We start from the raw sequence: 15,814 nt of genomic DNA, 5'->3' as shown, positions 1-15,814 counted from the left end.
TACTTTCACGTTTTGACAACGGACATGAGATTTCCGGATTAAGGGCGCGCACCGTGTACTCACGTAAAGTACCGAGCACTAATTGTCGGGGCGACTGAGAAAGAGCGAAGCTTGTACTCGATGTGTTAATACCATCTCCCCCGGTGATGTTGCAACGCGGTAGAGAGAAAGAGAGAGAATGCGCATGAGTGTCGGAAATTCGGCCGTCGATTTGGATGGCATGTGATGTGCGCGCGCGCGTTTATATGACGTTTCTTACAATGTTTTTGCTAGTCGATGTACAGTAATCGCGAGCGCAAATGCAGTTTGCGAGAACGTTGCATTGCGTTTGCACTGTGTTTGCGCCCGCAAAATTTTCTATCACACTTTATTTCTGTATTAATTCGCACCATTCCTTTTTTAGTGGCGTTCCATAGGCGATGAAGTATCATTATTGTATCATTATCATTATAAGATTAAATTCCTAATTTATTTTTATTTTTTTACCGTATCCTTTATTCTAAAATTTTTTTCTTTTGCAATTCTCGAGAAATTAACTCCATAGAACAGCGACAATAAATGTAGAAGGATGGACAATGAACTCGTCCTGCGACTATACTTATTAGTTTGCAATATGTTCTGTCATTTCTGATTGGTGAATGTATTTGTATGAAAATTATGTTGTTAATTGCGATTATTTTGCGTTAATTATGTTATGTGCAAGAGAGGAAATATTATATTAATTGGTAAAATATAAATACATTATTCTAGAGATCTTTTCCTTTTACTCTTAATTATTTTATTATTTAATTAATAGATAATAGTAAGTAAATTATTTTATTTAATGTTAATCGTATAATTTATATTGTATTACATGCGCTTATATGTGTATAAGTTGTAATTTATATATTTCATTTGTTTAATCGTACCCTTATGTCGTTATTATTTATCATAATCATATTTATGTTACGTATGCTATTTATATGATCTATTATTTGCTTTGACACGAGCACCGTATTTATTTTTACATTAGCGTGTCTGTCGTTACGATGATGTCTGAGTATGATTATGTGAATAAAAGAAGACCGACGAAAGTGCGTTGGCAGGTAGGTGATGACGTGAATTTACGTTAATTAATAACTTCATTAATTATCTCACGGGACTTCATTAGCTACGCAGCAATTAACGGATAACGCGTCGAATTTACGATTCGCGTGAAAATCGTCCCATATTTAATTTTCTAAATGTAATATACATTTCGCGATACACCAATTTATCTTTCCACGCCTTTTTTTTATCCTTCCTTTTCATAAAATATGTAGTAATTAATTATACTAACTATACTAACATGTACACATAATTTGATATAAAATTTTTCATAACGTCACAATTTGACTTTATCGTAAATTAAATGTGGAGATCAAATTGTTTGACTTAAACAAAGAATAGTATCATTTCTATGTACAAAAGTCAAATTAGTAATTTTCGATTGTTATTAGTAATTAACGATCGACTAACAAATCAACTGATAAATAAGATAGCACTCTTCGTCCTATGACTGAGTCCGTTGTTGACTTTAGATCGAGAATTTGGAGGATCTGCTGAAGGAGAAGGACAATCAAGTCGACATGGCCAGGGCCAGGCTGACGGCGATGCAGGCGCATCATTGCAGTAGCGAGGGTGCACTTAGCAGCCTTGAGGAGGCGATTGGAGATAAAGAGAAGCAAATGGCACAATTACGAGAGCAAAGGGACCGAGCCGAGCAGGAGAAGCAAGAGGAAAGGGAATTGCATGAGAGAGAGCTCGCCGAATATAAAATGAAGATACATACTTTGGAGTCTGAGGTGAAATTAAATGGAAAGCTGAAAAACGGGAAAGACTTATCATATATTTTTTCTGAGTTATTATAAATCGTTTGCTCAAAAACAAAAGGCTAAATTAAATAAATTAAAATAAAAAGCTTACCGTGACGAATAAATAAATAAAAGAATATTTACAAGATGCAATAAAGATGCTTAAAACTATTTTTTTTATATTTATTTATTCATTTAGCTTAATTCAATTTTTATAATAATGTGTTTTGCAATATATATACAATTAGTTTTATATATTTATGTTGCACGTTTACATTTATAAATTCGTACTTCAATAAATTATGCATGTCTAAAAAATAATTAATCTATTATCTAAGAAAATGGCACTAACAATTGTCCACGTATTCATCGCTAGGTCGAGAAGTTGGGTGCGCGACTGGAACGAGCACAGGCGGAAAAAGACCGATTGGAGGCGAAGCTTGAAAGCTCGCAATCCGAGCTCGGCAAGAGCAAGGCCGAGCTGGACAAGGCCGCGTCCGAGGTCGGGCGCAGCGGCGCGGACTGGGAGGCGGCGAAGCAGCGGTTAGCCAGACTGGAGCTCGAGAACGAGAGGCTGCGGCACGATATGGAACGATCGCAGGGATACGGTAGAGGTACGCTGAATTCGTCTCAGGAAATGGAACGTATTCAGGAACGAGCTGACAAATCGGCCACCGAATTAAGGAGAGCTCAGGCCGAACTGAGGGTCACGCAAGCGGACAACGAAAGGGCGCGTGCCGAGGCCGCGACCCTGCAAGAAAAGGTAATTATTATATTTTTTATTTTAATATCGTACAATGCATATATATATATTATATGATATATAAATTTTTATATTAAATAAATATTCGAACGTGTGTTTCAATGCCAATAAATTTAAATTAAAAATTGATATAGCTTAAAAATTTTGCAGCCTTTTTTATGAAAGCTGTTAAGTTTAGTCTATCGTAATTTATTAAAAAAGTTATTAAAAGTGCTTTTCATATTTTTTATGAAAACTATATCATACATCTTAAGCTATATCTTAATTCATTAATACAGGTACGTTAACAAGGTAAACTGATACACTATATCCTAATAAGAAAATTGTTATTTACGGCAAATGGAAAATATCTCTCGTCCTAAATTATAAGAGAGACGAAGCTCTCTTTCGAAGCACTTCGATCTCGCAATTGCCTAAAATATCTCGATTTCTGGCGCCTTTCTAGTGAGAATGCGCTATTTACACGCCAATTATAGCATTTATCGATTGATCGGCACAGAAGTAACCTGAACTACTTTACTGGAGCACACGTCGCCTCACGGTAGTCTATTAATGGACGGCTAAAGATCCGCTTTGGATCACGACTCAGCAGTTCCATTTCGACGAGCACTTTCCTCGAGGACTTAATCCGTATCGGTCGCGTATTTACAATCGGTTTTAATCGATTCAAACACGTTCCTTGACATCTATTTCTCCTTCCTCGGCTGCGCCTCTTTCTTCCTCGTTCTTATTTTCCTTGCTGTGCTATCTTCATCCTTCCAATAGGATCCAATTTCCAATCACGCCTCCGTCCTGTAACCGGCAGCAGAGTAACGATTCCGCCGTTTAAGTGACTGGAAAATTGCTCGCGCGTATTACCATATCACCCGCTTGGAACATGGAAGGAACACGGCTAAACGGTGTGCTTAAATTCACATTTTGCTCGTCTAGGCGTTGAGTTTGCCGTGAGATTCTTGCGCGCGGAGGGACCAGTTAATGACGGGGAATAAAAAGTGCCACAAAAATGGATAACATAAATCTTTCTGAAAGTAAAAAGTTGGTGTTACAAGTAATTTCTTCGTAATTGAAGAACACTCTATCATCATTTAAAGAATATAAGCACGTGGAAAAGACATTTTTCAACAATGTTAAAAGTATGATACGTTTTAATTAAAGAAATGCAATTTTTCTTTTTATGTCATGCTTTATAAAAGAATTTGAATTTGCTCAAAGACTTTGATCCTGAATTGGATTAAATATGAAAAAGACATTTGCAAAATTTTCTGTTTTATTCTTCAAGGTGGAAAAAAGTCAGGGCGAGGTGTACAGGCTCAAGGCCAGACTGGAGAATGCTCAAGGAGAGCAAGAGAGTCTGCGAGAAGAATACGATCGAGCACAGGCGTCTGTGGCTCGTCTTCATGCCGAGAGAGACAAAGCGATTGGCGAGCTCGAAAAGTCGCAGGAGGAACTCGAACGTACACAGGCTACTCTCGGCAAAGCGCAACTTCAGCAGGACAAATTACAAAATCTCTTGGATAAAACACAGAGCGAGGTTGACAAGCTGCAAGAGAAACTCGATAAGACGCAGACAGAAGTTCGTAGAGTAAGTAGTTTCGAATAAATCAAAAATAATGTTATTTTAACTCTAATTTTCTGCATATCAAAAGATTGTTAACATTTTCATCAAATTATGTATATATTTTATTCATCGATTTAATTATATGCAATGCAATAATTACTGTAGATGCAAATGGAGAGAGAGAAACAGAATTACGATTTTGAAAACCTACAAAGTCAACTTGACAAGGCGTTGGGGCAATCGACAAGGATGCAGAAAGAGCGAGAGGCGATTCAAATCGAAGTCGATAGACTGCAGGACAAATACGAAAAGGCTCAAGTGAGTACAATAAATCAAAAATATAATTAATTATAAGATTTATATTTATAAATCGATTGCTAATAATGATTTGATTCGTGGCATGATCGTTTCTTTAGGTCATAATGCAACGGTTGCAAAAGGAGAGGGACAGCTTCCAGGAGGAAATGGAGAAGATGCACGAGAGAATAGAACTGCAGCAGAATCAAATTGGAAAGATGCAACGCGAGAAGGAGAATGTACTTTCGGAACTCGATTTAGTCAAGGAGAGATGGGAAAAGGCGCACAACACTCATCAGAAATTGACGGTGAGAATTATTAATTTTTAGTGATCATTATCCTTTTAAATCTCTTACCCTCTTTGTTTATATCTTAAAAACATATACATACGTGTGTGTATATTACAAATTACATAATAAAGCATGCTTCGCTTTATGGACTGATGTAGGTATAATATTATTTTGCAAAAATATAAAAAATTACAATGTAAAAGAAAAATAATTAATAATTTCTTTTTTGTTTTTTTTCTCGGTGAAATAGTTGGAGCGAGATGACGCTTTGACTGAAATCCAGATCTTGAAGGAGAAACTGGAGAAGGCTCAATATTCCCTGAATAAAGCTCACGAGGAACGGGAGAACACCACGAAGGAATTCGAGAAGATGTTGGAGAAATACGATAGGTACTACGTTTAGCAGATATCTGCATCGGAAAGACTCAATCGCTTTGAGTGTATCTCAACGAGTGTTACGTTCAGTAAACGTAACGATATCTTCTTAATTTTACTTGACTTTATATTATCGTAGAAAAATATTCCAAAAAAGATATTCCAAATAACTTTATGCAAACATTTTAATTTTACATATCACTGACAGAATTTTCGCAAATGTAGAAAATTAGGTAGATCGTAGCGAAAAAGGCAGAGGATATTCCGAGGCTAAATATCTCACGGCGATGTGGCAGGGGGCAGAGCGAGGTGTACCGTCTGCAGAACCGCATCGACGTGATGGAGGCGGACAAGGACCGGCTTGAGCTGGAGGCGGAGAAGCAGCAGATGCTGGCGGCCAAGTCACGCGAGGAGGCGCGCAAGGCCCAGGAGGAGCTGGCCCGGGTGCAAGAGATGTACGACCGCGCGGCGTTGCAGCTTGGCCGTACCAAGGAGCACGAGGAGAAGTCCAAGGAGAGCATCGATCGGCTTAGCGTCGATCTGGAGATGGTGCGCGAGCGTTACGAGAAGTCGCAGATCGAGCTGCGACGCTTGCAGAACGAACGCGAGAAGGTGGTAGCTGACAACGAGCGCATCAGCTTTGAGCTGGAGCGCGCCCATTCGCAGCTCAACAAGGCGCAGGCAGCCACGGAGAAAACGCAGGAGGAGCTCGCACGTATGCAGCTAGAGATCGAGAAGATGTACGAGAAGCACGATCGTCAGCAGGCCGAGGTGAGAAAGGCGCAGGGCGAGGCCGAACGACTACGCGCCGAAGCGGAGAGCGCTCGCGAGGAGTGCGAGAGGTATGCGACCCGTTTCGGCAAGTACCAGGAGAGCCAGGAGCGACAGAAGGAAGAGCACGAGTGGGCGAAGCTGGAGGTGGAACGACTACGTGACCGTCTGGAGAAGGCGCTGGCGGAGCTCGAACGCGCGCGGAAGGCTGAACAGGACGCCTCGAGGCTACGCGCCGATCTGGAGCGTGCGGAAGGCGTGCGAGGTAAATACCAGTACGAGCAGGAAAAATGGCAAAGCGAAGGTAGTAGGCTACAGCAGGAGGTGGACAAGCTGCGCGAGCGGCTAGATGGCCGCGAGGCCGAGCTCAAGAGGACACAGTCGGGCAATGCCGAGCTCGAGGCGAAGCTGCACGAGGCGCAGCTTCAACTCGAGCGGGCACGCGACGAAACTGGCAAGGCTTCGGCGCAGCAGGAGCGTAATCGCTCGGAGATTGAACGCGCGAGGATCGAAGCCGAGAAGATCCGTGACCGGCACGATAAGATAAAATCGCGAGCGGAAGCTCTCGAAGCGGACAACGAGAAGCTGCGCGTTGAAATCATACGGTTGGAGCGACTGATGCAGACCGAGGGTAAGACAAGATCGGAGAGCGCGAGCATCGAGGTAGAGCGTCTGCGAGCCAGCCTAGACAAGGCTATTGTGGCACGCGATCAAGTCGAACTAGAAGCCGGTAGACTAGCGAAGGAACTTGAGAAAGCGCATCTACAGACCACCAAATATCAGGAAGCTACTGAAACTACCAAGAAGGAACTCGAGCGTCTCGCTGCGGACGTTCAATTGCTGAGGGAGGAACGTGAGGCGTTACGTCAAGAGCTGCGTCGCGTGCAACAGCAACAGCAGCAGCAACAACAGCAGCAGCAGATAGCTGGAAACGAAGAGCTCGCCCGACTGCAATACGAACTGCAGTTGGCGCAGCGCGAACGTGACAAGATGGCAGCAATCCTGGAGAATCGAGAAAAGCACTCGGAAAAGTTGAAGGAGAAGCTAGAAGCGGACGCGAAGCAGCTGCAGGTTGAGCGCGATCAGTTGGTGATACAGCTGGAGAAGTCGCAGGAGATGTTGGTGAATTTCCAGCAAGAATTGAGCGCAAACGAGGCCGAGCTCGAGCGTCAGCGCGAGGAGGCCCGTCGTCTTCAGCAGCGGGCCCACGCGCAGACGCCCGATCGCGCCGCCAAGGAAGCGCTCGATGCGCAAATGCGCGAGGTACAGCGGTTGCAGCAACAAGTGCAGAACGTTCAACAGGCGCAACAGAAGGAGCGACAACGGGCCGAGCAAGCGGAGAAGCGAGTACAGGAGTTGCAGAAGCAATTGGCGTCGCGCGGCGCCGAAACGACACAGTCCGACGTGGCCCAGCTTGAGCAGTGGCGAAAACTCTGCGAGACGGAACGACAGCGAGCAGACACAGCTGAACGCGAGGCCGGCGAGCTGCAGAAGCGAATACAGACGACGGAACGGCAGTTGCACGCGCATCAGCAGCAGATCCAACAAATGCAGGTCACTATGCAACAACAGCAGCAGCAGCTCCAACAGCAGCAACAGCAGCAGCCTTCGCAGCAGAACGGCCAAGAAGTTACCAGGCTGAAGAAGGAGCTGGAACGCGCGCGCGAGGAGATTAAGCAGGCGACAGTCGAACGCGAGCGGTTCCAGGCGCAGCTCGAGATGCTGTGTCAGGAACTGGAGAAGAACCAGGTTAGCGGCCGCAGCGGTGCCGATCTCACGCCGCGCTCGCTCGCGCTGCTGATGACAGTCCACACCATTCGCCATCCACACCATCATCATAAGCACCATCACCATTTCCATCAATGCCTTAACCATTATTATCACTATCCCGCACACTCTGCCCGCATTCTATAAAAAAAAAAAAGAAAATCCCGATGCAATCGAGTCAATCATTTTGTGGAAAGAGCGAAGAGAAAAACGACCACGTCCCTTCTTTTTTTTCCTCCTCTTCTTCTCCGAAGACAGACAGGCCCGATGGATTCTTACACACGTTGACAGAAAAAAATATATTTATATATACTATAACAAAGATATATATGTCTGTAAATACATGCGTAACTCGTATGTATGAGGAGCAACGGATATGCTGCACTTATGCACTACTCACTCGTGCACATCTCTCTTATCTTACATTATTGACAACGATGTCGCAGAACAGCGCAATGTCTCTTCGCTAAGGAGTTTGTCAATCCTTATTCCAATAACAATTTTTCCTCTCTTAGTTCCTCTCTTCTCGGCGAAAAAATTATTCCTTTCTTCTAAGCACCGCTATTTGTCGCTCATTGCTATCGGAATACGTTCAAAGTTTTCATTGTTATTATTATATTATTCTCTTTGTTCTTACGTCATTGTTATTGTTATCGTCATTATTATTGGTATCAATATATTATTATTATTATTATTATTATTATTAACTATTATTATCGTTATGGTTGTATTTTTGGTTGCCCGCATCGGCACTGTAATTATTATTGTTATGCGTTGAAGAAAGCGAGCGCATGAGAAAGTGAAAAATAAATAATAGAAATATATAATAAAAAGAAATTAAGATTGTGAGTGGAAAAAATTAAAGTACTGGTTATTATTCGCTCGCTTTTTTAATTATTATTATTATTACTATATTTAATCGTATTATTACTGCTGCGTTTATGTCGCGTTAAATATGACAGCAAAAAGTAATCGTGAATACTTTTTATGTTGGATAGCATGCACTGCATCAACGAGATGGGGAAATACCGCTTCGCTTTCGAATTTTTCTCATTAATTTCTTGAATTTTCCCGTATACATATTTTTCGTGTAAGAATTAACGATGTCAGGTAGCTTAAAGTAAATTAATTTTAAAGTGAACGGTATCCTCCTCTCTCTGATTGGTGCACATTTTGAGCATTCGTGCTCATGTAAATATATTTCTCATTGTAGATGTATACGTTATCTTATATTCGCCACGTTTTTATCACGATATATTTCTCTATATGTATATACATCTTGCTGTAATCATTAGATATGAAAGAGTCTCTGTGTGATGTCGCGTTTGATTCGTTTTATTATTATTATTATTGTTGTTATTATTATAATTCACTTATCATGCATTCATAATTTTGTCACATCGATCATTTGGCCGGCAAAACGCAATACTCTCGATTTTCCCTAAAAATCTACTCTCTCTTCTTTGCAACAATGTAAAATACAAATGATTTGAAAGAAAAAAATATCGATCAATTTTTATTCTACGAAAGCGAGAAGATCGAGGGTTGGCGTATAGCCTTTTGCGATCTAATTGCACTTTGGAAATTGAAACTTACACACAAACGAGATATTTATAGGAAAGCACGGTTAAGCCAAAGCGCAAGTAGACACTCGACAATTTTGCATTTTGGAATGGTTATTATCGCTCTTACGGCATATATCAGCTTTTCTTTTTCTCTTTGTCTCGCAATTAATTTTCTGCTAATTAAAAGAAAAAAAAAGAATAAAACGTGCATGCGACAAAAGTGCGAGGAGTACGCTACAATCTATCTCTTTGTAAATGCAGGTGGATTTGCACGAGGCGAACAAGAAACTCCAAGCTGGCGCCGCGAAAGTTGGAGCCGACACTATCCAAGAGAGGAAACAGATGGAAGAACAAAGACGACAATGGGAAGAACAGAGAAGACAGACAGAGGAACGGGCGAAGTCCGTCGATCAGAAAGCTAGGGCAATAGAGGAGAAGGAGAGGATGCTCCAAAGTCTCGACCAAGATCTAAAGAAGAGAAAGGCGAGAATGGACCAACTGGAGCAGCAATTACAAAAGGTGATTGCATACATTCTAGCTGTTCCAATTCTAGTATAGTTATATACATATACAAGTAGTTATTTTAATAATTTATAATCTCGAATAATTTTGAAATAAAATTTACAAAAGTTAATAGCATAAAAATAATAATTTAAATTACAATATAAACTGTTTCTGGATTTGAGAAAATGTGACAGTGTTAATAAATAAATGTTTCAATAAATTTTTACTAACATATATAAACATTATTATAATAATACATTATTGATTTTATAGAAACTCTAATGAAACTTCTTATGAATTTTTTATGATTTATCTTATTCTTAGTTTTTTTCTAACAATAAGTTTGATTTGATATACACAGAGTGGTGGAGCGCCAGACAAGAGATTAGCGGAAATGCAAAAAGCTCTCGAAGCAACCGAGAAAGAGATGGAAAAGGCGAAGGAAGAATCGAGCAGAAGCTCTGCCGAAACCGAAAGGCTATTACAGCTCGTGCAGATGACTCAGGAGGAACAAAATTCCAAGGAGAAACAGATTAGAGAACTTCAAGAGTGAGTACTATACATGGAATATGATAATGCAATACAAATATGTTTCGGATAATTATTTTTTACAATATTATATGTATGTAAAGAGAGAGAAAAATTAATTTAAATATGTCACATTATTAATAATGTGACATATTTAAATTAATTTTTTTAATCTCTTTTGGTTTTTCTATTGCAGGTTGGTTTATCTCTTTTTTAAATCTTTTTAATCTCTCTTGGTTTTTCTATTGCAGGTTGGTTTATCTCTTTTTTTAATCTTTTTAATCTTTCTTGGTTTTTCTATTGCAGTGCACTCAAAACCGCACAAGCCAAGTTAAAACAAGCTACAACTGCACAGCAAGAGGTCAGTATCACTTTATGTTTATTTATTCAATAATACATATGATTAAGAAAAATATAAATTAATTAATTTATATATTAACATATTTCCTTCTATTACCTATTAACCTATTAATCTATTAATTATTTGTCTTCTGATATTTTCCATGCTGCTTTCGGATACATACACGACAATCGCACACGCTTTATGTATGTACATCTTATTTCCTATACGTATTTTCTTACTTTCCTTCAATATTAACAATACAATAAACAACGAAACAAAAATATGTTGCGTCTTCAAAATAGGCGGGACCCGCCGGTTTCCTAAAAAGCTTGTTCTAAAGTCGATTTTTGTTGGAGACGCCTCTCCTCTGTTCTTTTTAGTACAATTTGCATATTATTAAGCAAGACTATACGAGTATAGATATACGAGAGACTTAAACGAAGGATCAACGTAGATCCGCCGATGGACAAAACCCACGTCGAGACATATAATTATTTTACGTAAAATGCTGCGACCATTGTTAACATATTTAATAATTATAGCGAAAGGATAATAACGATAATAACACAACAATAACTTGACATATAAATATAAATATAAATATAAATATTGAAGATATAAATATAAATACAGGTATAAATATACACAGAGTATAAATTATAAATATAAATATTAACGAGATGACGCGAGAAAAGACGACAACGGCAACAATAACGTTAATTAATTATTATTATATTGAAAAAAGACCGAAATATATATATACATATATAAAAATATATATATATATATATATATATATATATACATACATATGCGTACACACAAGAAATACACACGCGCATTTACCTGTATATATTATTACCACGGCCGCGAAAAAATATACGTATGTAGGTGTATATATGTATGCACACACGTAAATATAAATATAAATACAAGTTTAAATATTCGAGAGAGAAAGAGAGAGCTAGAGAAAAAAAGAGGAAAAGAAAATCAGATGGCAAACGGCAGACGCGAAGAGAAAGAAAACAACAACAAAGAAAAGGAGGACGATAATTCAATGGATAATAATTAAGATATCTCGAGACTTTTTTGCAAAATAAACAGATTGATAACAAGAATCGAGAATTTAACATAATAAATATTTGAAGACGCATACTTTTGCATCCTTCGCACCGATCGATGCACGTATACCACATATACACACACAAAAGCCTGAATTAAAATATCTTCCTCTGTATTTTCTTTCCTCCTCTGTATTTCCTTATTTTTTATTTTTGTTATCTCCTGTACATTTTGTCATTTTGCCAACAAATGTCGCTTTGGCACACATACCGCACGCTAGTCCAAGGATAACAAGGATGAGTCCTCCTGGCGAGAAGCATTAGAGACGAAGAATCGTACCATATCCAAACTAGAAAAGAAAATAGAGAGTCTCCAGCTGGATTACGATAAGTGTAAGGACTTGTTGAGTGACTCGAGCAATATTGAATCCTGGAAGAAAGAGATAAAAGAGAAAAATCAACGTATTGTCCAGCTGGAACAGCAACTGGAAAGCTGTGAGAACTTAAAAAACGATAGAATGAGTAAAAACGTCGAAACGCAGACGAAAACGTGCAAGAATTTTTGTAATCCGGAAATGAAAAATCAGCGAATTGTCGCACTGAAGCGGCAAGTGATTGCCTTGAATAATTCTTTGAAAATTCATGCGAGGAAAACGATAAAATCCTCCAAGAAGGATAACAATGATAGGACAAACGAGAAAGTCGAAGAGACCTGGAAGCAGGAAATGGAGATGAAGAATCGACGCATCGTTGAACTAGAGCAGGAAATGGCATTGCTGGAAAATCTACTTCGGGAAAACGTGGACGTACAGATACTACGTGACCTCGAGAAAATGATGGACGGAAAGTCTAAACGAATCGAAGAACTAGAAGATGCCATAAAGGAACTCGAGAGTTTTCTCAAGGAGGACGTAAAGGAAATGCGTGATCTGCGTTATCAGACGTCGCTTGACAAAGAGCACATCATGGCGTTAGAAAGGTGTATCCAAAAGTACAGTCTCACAAACGCGGGGCTTGACAAAATGAGAATCATAGAATTAGAAGAAATGGTGACGAGCTTGGAGGACTATGTTAAAGAACATGATATTGACGGTCTTAAACGGAAGCTACAGGATCGGGAGTGCAGAATCGATCAATTAGAAAATCAGATTGCTGACCTGAATAAAAAACTGTCGAGATTCGAGGAAAATCAATCAAGTAAGTAAAATTTTTATAGAAATTTTTTGCTGTATTTTTTCAATTTTTAACTACATTACTTGTTATTCTTCCGTTTTATTCTTAGTTAGAGATACATCGAAGAAAAGTAACGATAGAATGACCTGGGAGCTAGAAGAAGAACAAAAGATGAAAGATATGACGCGCATTATTTCTAAAGAAAATAAAAAAATCCAAGAATGTGAACTGCAGATTGTCGAACAGCAAGATAAAAATGTGAAAATGGAGCTGCGAGAGAAAGAAGAAAAAATGAAAGAAATGGAATACGATATTTCAGAAAAGGATAATAAGATACAGAAATACGAGCAGCAGATCGTCGAACAACAGAACAAGCTTTTGAAAATGGAGAAAGAAATGGCCGAGTTGGAAAAAGAATTATACATGGTAGAAGACATCGATGTATTAAAAGAGACGATCAGGATAAAAAACGAAAGAGTACAAGAACTGGAAATGGAGGTCAATTCTCTAGAGACTTCACTTGGCGAGAGGATCGATGTTGCAATCGAAGAGCTGATTGCTGTTCTGAAAGAGAAGGAAGAAATAGAAGTTCGATTGAAGGAAGATCTCGCAGATAAAGAGCATAAAATAGAGGAATTGGACGCGGCCCTTCGCCAAAGTATCGCAATTACAGATGAGACCGAAAGAAAATTTAAACACGAGAAAAAGCTTAGGAAGGAAGCAGATCAAAGAGTGAGTTAAGAAAACATTTACACAATTAATACATTTAATTTTTTTTATACCAATTTTTCAGATATATGTTTGAGTTTATGAGATATAATATCCAGTCATTTCATATAAAATCTATTCTTCTATCAGGAAATATTAATAAAGTATAATTTAATTCATTTTTTAATTTAATTGATTAATTACTTAGCAATGCAATGCAATCGTAGAATGCATCTTAAAAAGTTTTTTAATATTTAGATCGCCGATTTGGAGAAAAAAATCGCAGTTATGCACGCTGCGTCGGCCATGAAATGCATCACGTGCAAACCACTTCTTTATAAAATATTCAAAACCGAAGAGAAGCATCTCCAATCGAATCAAGAAAAGATTAATCAGCTGCAAGAACTACATCAGACAAAGTACGATTTTAATTCAGGACAACAGTTTGATCTCGATAGACGCGAAACCTTGAAACTTGCCCTTTCCGAGAAGGACGCTCATTTAGCTTTGTTGGAACATTCAGGTATTAAAACTCCGACGCAAGCGGATCAGGCAAAAAAATTAAAAGCTGATAAGAAGATACTACTCGATAAACTAAGAGAGGAGGTGATTTGAAAAATCTAACTAAATTCTTTATGCTCATAATATTACTGACGTTAATTGTTGATATTAATATTTTAGGATGAAAAAAGTATTAATTTCGACTTCAAATTGGAAACAATACCGCAATTAATTGAGAAAATATCCGATGACAATGATAACAATAATAATAATTCCTTTGATGATCGTCCTAGCAAGATCAATTCGTCCAGATCAACTACTATAAATGGCGACAATTCGCCAGTATTACTTACTACAAGTTGCGAGCATTCGTAAGTTGCCAATAATTTTCTTGTTAATGAAAACTTGCAAAATTATGTGAGAAAATAACCAAAGTCGAAAGTTTCTCGATGAGATGTAATTAAAATGTTAGAGAAATGAGCAAAGAGAATCATACAAAATTAATATATGAATTTTATTATTTATATTTTATATTATTTATTGGAAGAAGCACATGTGATGATGATATGATAATAATTAATAATATCTACATAATGATTATTTTTATATTATTTACGAGAATAATTATGCGAGAGTCTTTATTCAACAATTTAAAACATAAGAATGGAAACTATTATAAGTGATTATTGCATTTGTAGTGCTTCAAAAATTCATATTTATTACACATATGGTTGCTCAAAGGATCGCGATATGTTACAGAACAAAGGCATTGACGGTGTTCGATATCAGAGATGGGGAAGATAAGTCTCAAATTCATCAACAGGATACCAGATAAGTACTTGAGGCCTCTTCTACGGTATTTCGAAGTATCAGTCTCTTCGTTACCTCGATGTTGTCATACGCACATACATTCGCGAACGTAGAGACAGTCTATAGAGCATCCTTAGAAACATAGCGGAAATGAAACCGAAACGAACAACAATTACACACCAACAGTAAAACTACAATATACTATCTATAATAACAACTGTAGCAACAGCCAACACGCCTGCCTCGTTCATTATTCATCATCATCGTCATCTTCTTTGTCATGATTCATTAATCGTTATCCCATCATCCACGTGCCACATCGTACTTGAAGAAATTGGCAGGATCAGAAGCCGCTTCTTCAAACTACTGGTAATTCAAATCGATTAACATTCGATGGTTTACTATGAATAAAATACAATAATAATAGATGACGTATGATGATTTTGGATGGATTAGCTTGAAGATGTGTTATAAGTGTTTATCTTCTCTCTTTTTAATAACTTCAGCGATATCTAGATCGTCGGAGACGTCATAATTTATTATTGTTGCAATAATATATTAAAATATACGTATTTGTGCGACTTGTTGTTTATTATATAATTCTTTGCAGCGCAGAGATATGATATCGTTAAAAAAAAAATTGACGATTTCTTAGAAGAGTTTGTTTTATATTTATTTCTCCAATATCCTTTTATATAATTCTATATAAATAGATATATAATTAAATTAGACCGCTGCAAAGAAATAGATTAGATTAACGATTGAAAGAAACAATAAAAAATTCGCATAAATTACAATTCTATATTTTTTTGGGTCTTGATATTTCCAAATATATCATTTATTTTTTTATCTAAATATTTTATGAATATATAAGAGGATTCACTGGAACAGATATGAGTTTACCATCGATATCTGTTGATAAATAAACTGACATTTTTTGTTTAAAATTATTTTAATCCTAGTAAAGA

The 15,814-nt window shown here is 37.9% G+C and overlaps 1 protein-coding gene across 8 annotated transcripts in view; it reads left to right on the top strand.

Annotated features, from left to right (window-relative positions):
• Positions 1–15,408, top strand: part of LOC105255236 (ELKS/Rab6-interacting/CAST family member 1) — a 67,548-nt gene extending 52,140 nt beyond the window's left edge. For 3 of the 8 annotated variants that reach the window (XM_011264396.2, XM_011264398.2, XM_011264397.2), the window contains 15 exons: positions 1,560–1,823; positions 2,209–2,595; positions 3,875–4,177; positions 4,319–4,471; positions 4,570–4,758; positions 4,991–5,130; positions 5,412–7,635; positions 9,480–9,737; positions 10,084–10,271; positions 10,557–10,611; positions 11,936–12,851; positions 12,937–13,559; positions 13,794–14,141; positions 14,217–14,407; positions 14,796–15,408. In XM_011264396.2, the coding sequence (XP_011262698.1) occupies positions 1,560–1,823; positions 2,209–2,595; positions 3,875–4,177; positions 4,319–4,471; positions 4,570–4,758; positions 4,991–5,130; positions 5,412–7,635; positions 9,480–9,737; positions 10,084–10,271; positions 10,557–10,611; positions 11,936–12,851; positions 12,937–13,559; positions 13,794–14,141; positions 14,217–14,407; positions 14,796–14,871 (6,315 nt within the window). In that variant the 3' untranslated portion in view covers positions 14,872–15,408. Of the gene's footprint in view, positions 1–994; positions 1,086–1,559; positions 1,824–2,208; positions 2,596–3,874; positions 4,178–4,318; positions 4,472–4,569; positions 4,759–4,990; positions 5,131–5,411; positions 7,636–9,479; positions 9,738–10,083; positions 10,272–10,556; positions 10,612–10,895; positions 11,155–11,935; positions 12,852–12,936; positions 13,560–13,793; positions 14,142–14,216; positions 14,408–14,795 lie in introns of those variants that run through there. The other 5 variants (XM_025411745.1, XM_025411746.1, XM_011264402.3 and 2 more) reach the window with 3 other exon arrangements.
• The last annotated feature ends 406 nt before the right edge of the window (positions 15,409–15,814 follow it).

The sequence above is a fragment of the Camponotus floridanus genome, unplaced genomic scaffold (assembly GCF_003227725.1).
Source record: "Camponotus floridanus strain SB8 unplaced genomic scaffold, Cflo_v7.5 scaffold43, whole genome shotgun sequence".
Lineage (NCBI taxonomy): Eukaryota > Metazoa > Arthropoda > Insecta > Hymenoptera > Formicidae > Camponotus > Camponotus floridanus.
The sequence above is the reverse complement of the archived record's forward strand: the minus strand, read 5'-3'. Positions and strand labels throughout refer to the sequence as shown.